Here is a 14,302-nt window from a genome sequence, read left to right on the forward strand (position 1 = left end):
TCCAACCCTGATATTCTATGATTCTATGATCCCCAACTAAAACTAGAGGGGGGACAAAGAACAAAAATGGCGTTGAAAGCTCAGGTTTGACCTGCACCATCTAAGCCCTGGATTTTGTTGTTCGAAGCTCCAGCTGAGATCTGAGGTCTCCTTGTGTTTGTACAGTGCAGTGCCTAACGCATAATAAGTGACTGTCCTGAAAAGTTTACAATCTAACGTCTTGTCTGCATGAGAAAGTTAACACTGCTTTAACTTGAAACAGTTTTTAAGCTCCCACGTGGACACTTATTTTGGTTTAAGTGTGGCTTATTTTGGTTACTTAACCCATCTGATAACTGCCTTACGCTAAACCAAAATAAACTGAAATAAGAGGGTCCACACAGCCTTTCACAAGGGTGTAACTAAAGTGGTTTAAAAACTAGTGCAGCTTTCTCATGCAGACTGGTCTTAATAGACAGGACAGGGTGGGAGATAGAAGTGTTAACCCTCTGCTACAGATGGGAATCGAGGAATAGACACAGTAAATGACTTGCCCAGCGTCAGTCCTCTGGCAAAAGCAGGGGATTGAACCCAGGTCTCCTGCATGCTATTTCAATGCCATTAGACTACCCTTGCTCTCGTTCCAGAAGCTTGTTGTGAAGTCTGTACTTTTACCAGCTTTCCCACTGCCTTTTCATTTGCAAATCCCAGCTTCCCAAAGGGGAATAGTGCTAAAACAGCAATAGCCTCATTATCTGAATTTAGAAACAACAAACATATGAACACAGATTTCTCCACTGCCCATTACCAAGTTCCTGAGTTGTCTTTTGCTTGTCTCCCACCCATAAGGGCCCGAGGTCATATGAGGGAGGGAACACACTGGCACAGGATAGACGTTGATTAATATTTTCAAATGGTTAAAACCACAAGATTCTTCATACAGGGTGCCTAGACAGAGTAGTGATGGGTGCATTAGAAACACTGTAGATTAGATTAGGTTCTAACTGATAAATTATGGTCATTTTTCATCAGTACTTTTTGTGGATTGGAAACTCATATTTGACCTGTAAGTAGAGCTGGTCAGAAAACAGAATTTCCTTTTTGCGAGAAATTCCAAGATATCTTTTCATTCCAAATCAGCACAAAGAGTCAAAATTTCCATCGGAACAAGCATTCCCCCCCTAAAATTTTATTTGGAACCAGCAAATTGTTTTATTTCTGCAATATGAAATATTACATATTGGATTATATAAATATAATTGTAATTCTAATAATCAAACTGAAATGAACTGAAATGTTAATCAAAACAAAATGTTACAACACTATTGAAATGAGAAAGTCAATGATTCATTTAGACTTTGTCCCCATCGAAAATTTCCTGAGAATTGCCATGTTCCCACAAAACATTTAGATTTTGACAGAACTGCATTTTCCAATGAAAAATTGTTCCATTAAAAATATTTTGGACTAGCTCTACCTGCTGGCCCTTTGGGGCAGGGACACTTCATTTAGTGTCTTCTGCAGATTAGCATACACTGTTGGTGCTTGACCAATAATGTCGCTCAGATACCACCAAGATGGAGTACAGTGTATTGTGATAACATAGGGCACAGTTTAGTTGTCCAGGAGAAAAGGGGAGATACACAATGCAGTAAGAGAGACCCATTCTCTGTTTGCTGAACCAGCCCTGGCAGCTAAGTCTGCAGCTACCTATCACAGCATAGAAGTGATTTGGACTGGCAGTAAGAGAGGCCTGCAGGTGGTGGCATTGGTCTGCTCCATTTGTGTATTAGGCACAAGCAACCAGTCACAGGTAAGATATCCCTGAGCACACAGGTGCCTCTGGCCACAGGGCTGGTAGCACATGCACAGATGTGGAAGGACACAAGTCGTATTTCTGAAAGTCATGGCACTTGGGTACCAAGGTCCCAGGTACAGCAGAAATCCCAACAATAGATTTTAACATATAAACTCACGGGGCAAGGTACCAGGGCACCACCTGGTCATTGAAAGTCCAGACCAGCAGCTTCCCCTCCCTTTGCAGAGTGGCTGCTTGGGAGAGAGAGGGGAAGGAGGCTTTGGTGGAAAGGAGGACACACACCCAGGTATCGTAGGGCTGAGACAAAGGCCCAGACTGTGCCTTTGCTGTTTGTTACACTGGCAGTTGGCACAGAACAGGGAAATTATTGAGTGATCCATCCCCTGTCGTCCACTCCCATCATCTGGCAGCCAGAGCTTGGGGTTACATCCCTGACCATCTTGGCTAATAGCCATTGATTGACCTGTCCTCCAGGAACATATCTCTTATCTTTTTTTAACCCATTTATACTTTTGGCCTTCATAACATCCCCTGGCAACAAGTCCCACAGGTTAACAGTGCATTATGTGAAGAATACTTCCTTATGTTCCTTTTAAACTTGCTGCCTATTAATTTTCATTGGGGACCTCTGGTTCTTGAGTTATGTGAAAGAGTAAATAACACTTTCTTATTCACTTTCTCCACTCCATTCATGATTTTACAGACCTTGGTCATATCCCCCACTGAGTCATCTCTTTTCCAAGATGAACAGTCCCAGTCTTTTTAACTTTCCTCATATGGAAGCTGTTCCATCCCCCTAATAATTTCTGTTGCCTTTCTCTGTACCTTTTCCAATTCTAATAGATCTTTTTTGAGATGGAGCGACCACATCTGCACACAGTATTCAAAGTGTGGGCGTACCATGGATTTTATATAGTGACATTATGCTATTTTCTGTCTTATTATCTTTCCCTTTCCTAATGGTTTCTAATATTCTGCTAGATTTTTTGACTGCCACTGCACATTGAGCCAATATTTTCAGAGAACTATCCACAATGACTCCAAGATCTCTTTCTTGAGTGGTAGCAGCTCATTTAGACCCCATCATTTTGAATATATAGTTGGGATTATGTTTTCCAATGTGCATAACTTTGCATTTATCAACACTGAATTTCACCTGCCATTTATTGTCCAGACACCCAGTTTTGTGAGATCCCTTAGTTAAGTCCAAAGCAAAGAGTTACAATCTTGAGTAATTTTGTATCATCTGCAAACTTTTTCACCTCACTCGTTACCCCTTTTCCCAGATCATTTATGAATATGTTGAACAGCATGGTCCAAGTACTGATTCTTGGGGGACCCTGCTATTTATCTCTCTCCACAGTGAAAACTGACCATTTACTCCTCCCCTTTGTTTCCTGTCTTTTAGTAGCCAATTATTGATTCACAAGAGTACCTTCCCTCTTATTTTATGATTGCAAACTTTGCTTAACAGCCTTAGGTGAATGACCTTGTCAAAAGCTTTCTGAAAGTCCAAGTACGCTATATACACTGGATCACCCTTCTCCACATGTTTGTTGAGATCCTCAAATCTAATAGGTGAGGCATGATTTCCATTTACAAAAGCTGTGTTGACTCTTCCCCAACAAATCACATTCACCCATGTGTCTGAGAATTCTATTCTTTATTATAGTGTCAGCCAATTTGCCTGGTACTGAAATTAGGTTTACCAGCCTGTAATTTTAAGGATTGCCTCTGGAGCCTTTTTTAAAAATTGGCATCACGTTAGCTGTCCTCCAGTGATCTGGTACAGAAACTGATTTAAGTGTTAAGTTGCATATCACAGTTCGTAGTTCTGCAATTTCATATTTGAGTTCCTTTAGAACTCTTGGGTCTATACCGTCTGGTCTGGTAACTTATTACTGTTTAATTTATCAATTTGCTTTATTTGGAATATACATTTAATTTGAGCCTCCATTGTGGTGTTTTTAAAAAGTGTCCATGCAGCTTGCAGGCATTTCACTCTTATGACTGTTCCTTTTAATTTCTGTTTAACTAGCTTCCTCATTTTTGTGTTGTTCCCCTTTTTGAAGTTAAATGCTACTGTGGTGGGCTTCTTTGGTATCTTCCCCACCACAAGGATGTTAAATTTAATTACTATATGGTTGCTGTTACCAAGTGGTCCAGCTATATTCACCTCTTGGACCAGCACTTGTACCCCACTTAGCATTAAAAGAAGAATTGCTTCTCCCCTTGTGGGTTGTTTGCTGGAACTCTGTTTGTTGCTTTTTGTGAGTAATGTATGGGTGGAGAGCAAGGATGGCCTGAAGAACCTGCTGAATCACTTTCTTGCTAGCACTCAACTATTGACATAGTTTGAAAACATCTAAAGAAGTGACTGGCCTGCTAACTTGGTAGATACTGTAGCGTACAACCACATGAATTGGGAGATGCCATGGGATTCAGGTTTCCCAGGCTGATGGGGTTTGAGAGCATTGCTTGGCACTTCTCTCAGTCATCAGAAAGGGAAGGGCAAGATTAGCTCATGTCCACATTGAAGCAGTTCCTCATTAGTAGCTTTGGACATGAATTGCTTTGACCACGGGACCTTTGTCCTATTGGGCCTCCCTACTTTTTTCACCTGTGTCCATTCCAATTTATCTTCTCCTGCCGGACTTTCTGTATAACCCCCTCCTCATGGGCAGCATGTGAACTGCCGGCTGGGGGAGGCTAGCCCCCAACCCCGCCCCTTCTACTCGAGGCCCCACCCCTTCTGCCCCCTGGAGCCCAGAGCCCCCACACCACCACGGCCACTGGCCCAGTCCTGGCCCAGGCTAACCCCCCACCCCCAAAGGAGTGCTGGGAGCACGGGTGGCATGCGGCTGCAACTCCCACAACCTCAGAGTGCGGGACAGTGGGTGGTGTGTGGCCCCTGCCTCCCCAGCCAGAGCACTGGGGGCTGGAGGACTGGAGCCGCATGCAGGGAGTGGTGGTAAGCAGGGGGCGGGGCCACACCTGGCTGTTTGGAGACGCACAGCCTCGCCCAGCCTATGTAACCTGCCGCCCATGTCCCTCTTCAAATCTCTGCACCATTCTCCTGCCTCCTTCTGCATCATATTCAGATTCCTTCTCCTCACTTCAGGGTTCTGCAGAGTTCTGCTCTTGCCTGCCTCTCAGCTCTCATTTCCTCCTCTGTCTTGTCACTCAATGCATTGCTCATACCACTATACCTTGCTGTCTCCTCCCACTGCCATTTCCTGCCCATTCTTGGAGCCGCCTCCTTACTCCTGGGCACCAAGCGCTCTCCCTCTCCTCTTTTCAGTGCTTCCTCCAACACCCTGCCTGCTTTCCACTGCTAATCTCTGCTTGGGTGTTCCTTATGGCCGCTGCCGCACCTGATCATGATAAGATACGTGCATGCGTGTCTATTAATAAACATATGAAGCAACAATTCCTGTTACAAAAGCTTGTCGTGTGAAAGCAAGCCAGATGCTCTGCACATGATTCTCCCCTTCCTCTTGTCTGGGCATCCCTCTCCCTATCCCATCCCCTCCTTCTTTCTCCACATTTGATACTCACCCTTCTATTATCTTTTAGGCTACATACACACCACAGCTTACGTTGGTATAAATCAGGGGTTGGCAACCTATGGCACGTGTGCCAAAGATGGCAGGCGAGCCGATTTTTAATGGCACGCTGCTGTCTGCCGGGTCCCAGCCGCCGGCCCCGCTCAGCCCGCTGCCGAACTCAGGCCGGGACCCCGGCAGGCAGGCAGCAGCGTGTCTTAAAAATCCTGCCTGCCCCGGCCCACTCTTCTCCGCCCCTTCCCCACCCACCCCGCAGGAGCAGGGTGAAGAAGCTTGGTCCTGCCGGCGGCGGCTGCTGCTACTGCAGGGCAGGCAAGGTCCCCCCTCCCCTGCCTCTTCCCCCAGCGCGCTGGGTTCCTGCCCCTCCTCCTCTCCCTCCCTGCAGCCGATCAGCTGATGGCCCTTGTGCCGAGGGGGAGAAGCGGAGCCACAGTGCGCTTGCTGCTCTGGGGGGGGGGGAGGCGGAGAAGAGGTGGGGATGGCGTCTTGGGGAAGTGGGGTGGAATCAGGGTATATCCCCTCCAGCCCCCTGCCGTGAGCCGCTCTGGGCAGGGGGCTGGGAGCACCCCCATGACCCTAGCCCACACCCCCAGCCCTCTGCCCTGACCCCTCCACACGCATCCCAGCCCCCTGCCCTGACCCCTGCACACACCCCCACACTCCCAGCCCTCTGCCCTCACCCCTGCACCCCCCACGACCCCAGCCCTGACTCTAGCACCCCCCACACCCCATACCCTGACTCCTGCACCCCCCTCACATGCCCCCAGCCCTCTGCCCTGACTCCTGCACCCTCCGCACACACCCGCAGCTCCCTGCCCTGGCTCCTGCACCCCCCCACACCCCATGCCTTGACTCTTGCACCCCCCACATTCCCACCTCCACCCTGAGCACCAAACAGGAGCTCCTGCCCCCCCCCACATTCCCATCTGAACCCCTCACACCAAATGGGAGCTGCCCAGGTAAGAACTCCACACCCAAACCTCCTGCCCCAACCCTGAGCCCCCTCCCTCATTCTAGCTCCTGGCCAGACCCTGCACCCCAACCCCCAGCCTGCTCTTTCACCCCCAGCCCTGTGCTCAGCACACTCCCACCCTCAGCTCAGTGCAGAGAGACAGGAAGAGAATGGGCTAGAATGGGCCAGGGAGAAGGTAGGTACCCACTCTACATGGGCAGGGCCGGGATCCCAGACCGGCAGCGGGCTGAGAGGGGCCGACAGCCAGGACCCTGGCTGGCAGGAGCTAGCGGATGGAACCCCAGACTGGCAGTGGGCTGAGCCGCTCAGCCCACTGCCAGTCCGGGGTTCTGACTGCCGGCCCCTTGCCAGCCAGGGTCCCGGCCGCAGGCCCTGCTCAGCCTGCTGCCGGCCTAGGTGAATGGAACCCCAGGCTGGCAGCGGGCCAGTGGCATAAGATCAGCATTTTAATTTAATTTTAAATGAAGCTTCTTAAACATTTTGAAAACCTTGTTTACTTACATACGACAATAGTTTAGTTATATAATATATAGACTTCTAGAGCGAGACCTTCTAAAAAACGTTAAAACGTATGACTGGCACGCGAAACCTTAAATTAGAGTGAATAAATGAAGACGCGGCACGCCACTTCGGAAAGGTTACTGACCCCTGGTATAAATGATGTCACACAGGGGTGTGACTAAAGCACTCCCCGAGTGACGTACGTTACCCGAAGCGCAGGTGTGGACAGCGCAATGCTGCGCACTGGGACGGGAGAGCTCTCTCCCCTCAGCTTAGAGCGTCTGCACTGGTGCAGCTGCCCCACTGTAAGCACTGTAGTGTAGCCATCGCCTTAGTTTATGGTCTGAGTCCGTTCCCACTGAAGACAATAGGAGTTTTACTGTTGACTTTAGTAGGAGCTGGACAGGATTCTTGGATAACAAGTTCCTCAGGGTGGGGAGCTTGTGGTTTTTTTTAGATTTGTAAAGCCCCATGCACCCTTGTGACACTAAATAAACAGCAGCAGCAGGAAGGTAAGCTCTAGAAAGTAGTGATTTTAGCATTCATATACTTCTGGACATATTTAATGCAAGGGACAGATACGAAATAATTAACTTTCAAAACAGCCCTATGTGGTGCATAAGTAGTGATATCCCCATTTCACAGATGGGGAAAACTGAGACTGAGAGGTAAAGTGACTCACCCATGGCCATACAGCAGGCAGTGGCAGAGCCAGGATTCGAAGTCAAGATCTCTCAACTCCTAGAGTTACGCTCTTTCCTGTAGACCACAATTCTTGGGATTACACAATAGGGAAAAACGGCTGCTAGGAATGGAAGTGTGGGAGATGAAGCCCATGCACACACACTGCCTGTCAGAGTAGCTTAAAGGATCCGAAGCACACCAATTTAGTCTGATGGGGCGAGGGGAGAGAAATAAACCCACTCCTTTATACACTATGAGATTGCATTGAGAGGATGTGAGCATCATCAGGCATCAAGACTTTTTGATGTAACTATTGTAGTTCTCAAGGTTAACCCCTAAAAGTGATGATTAATGTCACTCAAAAAATTGATATTTCAATTTTTTTTTTGCAAATCCCCTCCCAATACACTTTTCAGAGTTTAAAAAAAAACGCTATTTTCAGTTTTCCAAAATGTTATTGAAAGTATTATGGATGGTTTTGAAAATATCAAAAGAAAAAAAATTGATTTTTTTCCCCGTTTGTTTGGTTTTTTAATTTGGGCAGAAACAATTTGGTAAATTTGACCTGAATCTGCATTTAAAAAAAAAAGTTTTGTCAGACATTTTGCCCAGCTTTAATGTAGAGCTTTTGTGCAGCGTGGTGGGTGTTCATAATTTCCCTTTCAGAGAAATTTTGCTTTGTGGCCCTGAGCCAGGTTTCTCAGGCAGGGGAGCCATACCTCACTCTCTCTCTTCTGATAACCTCATAGTTTATCTGGCTTTTTAAGTTTCATTTCTTTGACAAACAAGCTTCCAGAAATTCCCCTGGCTTCCAGAAATCAAGTTACCGGTAATATGAAAATCCAGACGTGTTGTTTGCGAGTCTCTGTAATAAAGGTTAATATATTTTTCTACACATGCGCTGTTTCCAATGGATTTGATTAATCCAATACATTCAGAGGGATTGAGAAAGGCAGTAGAGCCAGTCATGTGAGCTACGGTCCTTGGATCCTATTTCACTGATAAATGAACATTAAATGCAAGGCATGTTTTCTTCTTTTTTCAGAACAAAGGAAGAAATACTCTAACTCTAATGTAATTATGCATGAGACATCGCAGTACCATGTACAGGTGAGTTTGCAAACAGCCTTTACGGGAATGAGCAGTAAACTGCGTCAGCGATGGGTGCTGATAACGAACGTGATTCATTTGTATCATGACCCTTGCTTAATTCACTATGCATGACACATCATGGAACCTAATTAGTTCAGAGGCCAATTAGAAGCCTTTCTACGAATGAGCAAAGGTCACCCTACCCACAGGAAGTCATTGATAGTGGCTGATAATGAAACCTCTTGAACCGCATGCTCCTTTCGCCAGTGTTTAGTCTGCTAGTTCTTTCTTCCTTTTCCCATGCCCAATGCCTTTTGAGGGCTAATGTAAACGTACTGTTACAACCTGGCCCACTCCATGCAGTCACCAGTCTGTTGACAGTGGACTTGTGCTTCCAAGCCAACCAGGTCTGGGCAGAGAGTCTAGTCACTGTTTCTTAGGACACATTCCTGGGCTCAGACCTCTTGCCTGATACTCTTCCTTGGGACAGGGAGGTGCTGCCATCCAGCTACCCTGAATCCAGCGTTCAAGACTTCCCAGGCTCCCCAGTCACAGATACCTGCTCCCCCAGCATTCCACCCAGGCTTTGGGCTTCCAGTTTAAACCCTTCAGGGACAATGTGGCAGGAAAGCAAGGAACACAGCAAAGGAATTTCTTAACCACAGTGATTTTACTCTTAAAGCACCCAACAGATCGAGATCTTTGAAACTAACAAGAGTCCTAAGACACATCCTTCCCTCATCTGATCTCACCCCTTCTGTGATTCCATGGGTTGTCTATGTTTCAGGCTGGGCAGGGTTCCTCCTGCCCTCCCCAGTCCTCCTTACATGTGGTGAAGATTGGCTCCTCCACAGAGCTGCACCCCCTCTTAAGTAGGCCTCCGGGCATAGGTCTACACTTCATTGTAAACCCAGGTCTGTGGGACCCGAGCATGTGGACTTGGTGTTTCCAAGCCTGTGCTTGAGCATCCATACTGCATTGTAAGCCTGGGTTTATGCTAATGAGTCCATACTGCACGCCACAGACCTTCTGACTTGCATCTGCAGCTTGAGCTGCACAATGACAGGGCTGGGCCAGTGTCTCAGCAGGACTTGGCTCCACCCCCCAACAGGGTCCTAGGACCCAGGTCCTGCATGCATGCTGATCTGTGTCAGACTGATTTGTGAGTGGATGGAAGCGGGGAGTTGGGCTCAAACTGCATCAGAGTCCAGCCTGAGCGTGCAATGTCGAGATACCCCGTCTCTCTGCCAAGTGTTCCAGTGCAAAGCTCCAGCCTCTCCCACAGTCATGCTTGACCCAGCTGTGTAGAAAAAGACCTTATGCCATGGGGGTTGGCCAGGAGTTGAGAGTCACTCAAAGTCAATAGCACCAGGTGACTCTCAGTGATAGTGCTTCATTGAGGTATCCGCTTTCCCGGGCATGGCAGAGCAGCTGTGTGGAAACAGTACAATAGGTTGTCTTTGGGCATGTTTACGCTTCTGTTCAACACAGTACAAAATGGAGGCCATAATTTGATACTTACCTATCCCACTCTGCTGCACATACATTATAAATTCATCAATACATCCCTTGTTTGTAGCCCTTGCATTTTGGTGTTGTGGAGAGAGAGGTTGTGAAAGCCACCAAGGTGTTGACGGAATTCACAAAGCCTTGTGATGTCAGGACAACAGTCTTTCTAAGCTCCTGGGTTCAGCACCTCTAGCTAGCTGTTCTGCAGTGAAGACATAGGCCTCCGAGGGTACATCTACACAGCAACTCGGAGGTGCAATTCCCAGTTTAGGTAGATGTTCTGCTCAAACTAATGCCTAAGAATAGCAGCATGGCTGCAGCCCGCAGCAGCATTGCCAGTGGCTCAGTTCAGCTGTCTGAGTACAATCCCACCTGACTCCTCTGGGTATGTCTGTGGGCAGCTAGCCTGAGCTGCCACCCATGCCATCACGAACACACGGCTCTAGCTAGGCACTAGCTAAAGCAGAGCTAGCAAGTGTATGTCTACCCACGCTGGGAATTACACCTCCCAGCTTCATAGACATACCCTGAGAGGGTTACAGGCTCACCACCTCTGCCTCGTTGGGCTGAGATCAAGACCCAGGCCTTTGTGAGGCCTAGCTTGCTGATCTGACACATCACAGATCTCCGGGAGGCAGCAATTCTAACACGCTGAGCTAATGTCAAGGCTCAGATCTCCAGTGATACATCCACACAGCCAGTGGCAGCAAGCCACTGAGCCTAGGTCAACCGACTCGGACTCGTGGGCCCCACATTACCTTGTTAAAATAGCTATAGCTGTCTGAATATGTCCCCAGTGGGTCAGGCACGATTGAACTCATGTGGCTAGCCTGAGCCACTGCCCACGTCACCAATTTTACTGCGCTAGCTCAAACTGATCCGGGAAGCACCCTCTCAGCTGCCGTGTAGACACACCCAGTGCGGTCTCTAGCTTGCTGAGAGAATGTCAAGTTCCCGCTTTTGTGAAATTAGGGTTCACTTGCTTGGCTGATGTCAGGACAACTGCCTTTGGCAGCTCACTGGCCCAGCATCTCTAGCTTACAGGGCTGATATGAAGGCAAAGTTCTCTGCAAAGTGATTAGCTCATCAGCTATAGCCTGCTGAGCTCACATCACGGCAGAGACCTCCTTGTGGGCTACTTGCTCAAGAACCATTGTCAAAGGGTCAGCGGGAGTCCCAAGGCACCACCCTCTCTCTGGCAGCGGTAATGCCTCGTGGCCAGGGTCCAAGGCACCGCCCTCTCTCTGGTGGCGGTAATGCCTAGTGGCCAGGGTCCAAGGTGCTGCCCTCTTGCAGCGGTAATACCTCGTGGCCAGGGTCCAGTAGTCACTGCAGCCAGCGGCTGTATCGCCCAATGGTGAGAGTCCAAGTAGGCTGCTTTCCCTACCGGCTAGGGTGCCTAGTGGTGAGTGTGGCGAGGGTAGAGGAACTCCAGCCCACCCTACTCCAGCTGCTTCCGACCTAGGGCCTTTCAAAACCAGCTACCCTGGTACAGGGCTCAGGGCTCCATATCCCCAGATGCATTCCCTGCGTCGCTTCCTGCCCTTTGCTCTGTCTCTGGGATCCCCTCTGACGCATTGTCTCCTTTGGTCCCCGCGGTTGAAAGGCTTCCTGCTGCACGGCTAAGGTGTGCTGCCTTGGTGGGTTGGAGTCCCGGTGGCGTCTCAGCAGGCATTTGCAGCACACATCCATTCTCCTCCTCAGCCATCCACACTGAGCTGAGCTGCTTCCTTTTATATTCTCCCTCCACTGGGAGCATGGCCCAAAGCCAGTTTTTAAACCCTGCGTCGCCAGTGCAGGGTTGATATGCCCCGTCACAGCCATAGCATTCTGGGTCAACACCAAGCATGCACTGCTAAGTTCTCTGGATCAGTTTCTCTAGCTTGCCCAGATGATGCCAAAGCACTGGTGGCAACTAACTCAGCAGTTTTAGCACGGTAGGCTGTTACCAAGGTCCAGGCCTGTGTGAGGTCAGTCACAGCACCTTGAGCCCCCTGAGCTTATCTAGAGACCCTCAGTTCTGTAAGACAACTCTATCAGCATTTGGCTGGCAGGCTGATGTCAAGGCAAAGACTGGGCCTCTTGGAGCTTGCTGGCTCAGCAGCTTTTGTGTACTGGTCTGAAGCCAAGTAAGCCTCTGAGAAAGTCACAGCCACAGCAGCAGTGGTTAAAAATAGGTCCACACAGGTGAGGGGAGTGCAACCATTGTGGCGGTTGTAGATTGTTATAGGTATTGAGGTTCGCAGTGTTGTTGTAGCTATGTTGGTCCCAGGAGATCAGAGACACAAGGTGGGTGAGGCATTGTAGGAGCTGGTCCAATAAATATATTAACTCACGCACCTTGGCTCATAGGTATTGACATCACATTATGAGAGGATGTTGTGTCATCTCATGTGATGGGACATGGCACGTGGAAGAGAATGGGACAAAGGAATCAGCATACCTGAAAGGAATCCATGTCCCCAAGTAGGCCTGGGCCGGGTGGGGGGAGGGAGAGTGTGTGTGTGTGTGTGTGTGTGTGTGTGTGAGAGAGAGAGAGAGAGAGAGAGAAACACTTGTGCTCCCAGCCTTTCTTTCTACTCTGTAGTGCCAGGAGGAGAGAGGCAGCTGACAGGGCCGCTCTGTCTAAGGGAGGGGAAGTCAGCAGCAGGGTCTCCCTTCCCTGCTCCCCAAGGGGAGGGAGAGCTGAGTGAAGCAGGATCTGCCTTTCCCCCATGTCTGTGCCCAAGGGCACAGGAGGAACCAGCAAGGCATCAGGAGGAGGCAGACTGGGGCCTCCCAACTTGGACAATCCTCCTCCTACACCAGATGGGATGCTGCTGCTCTGCCTAGTGGCAGGAAAAACTCAGAGACTCATCAACTCCCCAGCCAGGCACCAGTCCCTCCTGCTGCTCCCACTTCAGATTCTCCCTGACATCACCAGCCAGTGAAGAGGCAGGAGGAAGGGGAGCTCTGGGAGAGCCGAGTTCTCCTAAGCCTAGAAGAGAAAAGGCAAACGCTTTTGCTCTCTCTGCTTTAAGCATGTGCTCCCCCATGTGACCCCTGAATTTAAACTCTGGTTGATTGGCACAAGCTTATAAATTAAAGGAGAGTCCTACAGTGGTTGCTGAAATCCATCTGCCAGAACAAGAGGGCCCCACTGAGCGTGACCTCCCACCAAGAGAGGTAAAGGGGCTCCCTCTCCAGCTGTTGTTGCTTGACCCTGCTGTGGCCTGCTCGACATCAAGGTAGCAGCACTCCCATCGTCCATTGTTACAGACATCCCACTTCCAAATGAGGAGCCAGCCTCATCGGAGAGAGGATCCTTGCTCCGCTGAGCCCTGAAATGTAGCATTTTGGTGGTGATCCTGTCAGGGAACATCAGGCAATTTCTCCATAACACCAAGATTTGGTCTCCCTGTCATGTCAGATTTTAAAGCCCAAAGAGACCACGATGATCATTTAGTCTGACCTTCTACAGAACACCAGCCACTGAGCTTCACCCAGCCACGACTCCATCTGCTAGGCAGAGGGTCAGAATCTACAGGCAACATGAGAATAACGACCTCACTGCTCTTCTTTGCCCGTCACTACATGGGACTCTTTGAAGGGGTGCACTGGAGAGGAAAAGCATTCTGTGCGGGGTCATGACCCCATCTGGGGCCCATTAATAGGTTGTGGGGGATCATGGCCACCCTCCTTTATATGGCTAGATGAAAAAGGGGGATGGGAGCATCCTGAAAAACGTTTGTTGCAAAATGGCATCAACCGTGTGGAAAAGGTAGAGAACCCCTGAGACAGAGGACATGGAGAGCCTAACACAGGTGTGTTTGGTTCAGCCATCTCGCGGCTATCAAGCTGCATTTTAAAGAATTCTTTTCTAACTTGCTGAAAATTAGGAAAACCATAGACGTGAACTGAAGAGCTAGAGGAGGTAGCAAAATCTGACGCTGCATGGACGGCAAAGTTTGCGGAACGGCGAGCAGCCCTCCTCTGCTGTGTGCAGTAGCTAGGCCTCACAGCAATACTGTTCTAGGGGGACTCTAGGGAGACTGTTGCATCAGAAGGTATCACTGCCACAGATTAACATTGCATTGGGTATTGGAGGCTGAAGCAAGGGCAGGCTGCCAATGGCCTCTCATGGGATGTGTGGATCCAAGTGAAAGGTCTGTGCTTCCTGCTTCGCTCCCCGAGGTGGAA

At 49.0% G+C, this 14,302-nt stretch overlaps 1 protein-coding gene across 4 annotated transcripts in view; it reads left to right on the forward strand.

Annotated features, from left to right (window-relative positions):
• EPS8L2 (EPS8 signaling adaptor L2) overlaps positions 1 to 14,302 on the forward strand; it is a 110,516-nt gene that overhangs the window by 59,528 nt on the left and 36,686 nt on the right. For all 4 annotated transcript variants that reach the window (XM_084632324.1, XM_084632325.1, XM_084632322.1 and 1 more), the window contains exon 4: positions 8,568 to 8,632. In XM_084632324.1, the coding sequence (XP_084488450.1) occupies positions 8,568 to 8,632 (65 nt within the window). The remainder of the gene's footprint in view (positions 1 to 8,567; positions 8,633 to 14,302) is intronic.

Source organism: Lepidochelys olivacea, assembly GCF_965140295.1.
Source record: "Lepidochelys olivacea isolate rLepOli2 genome assembly, chromosome: 6".
In the NCBI taxonomy this organism is placed as follows: domain Eukaryota; kingdom Metazoa; phylum Chordata; order Testudines; family Cheloniidae; genus Lepidochelys; species Lepidochelys olivacea.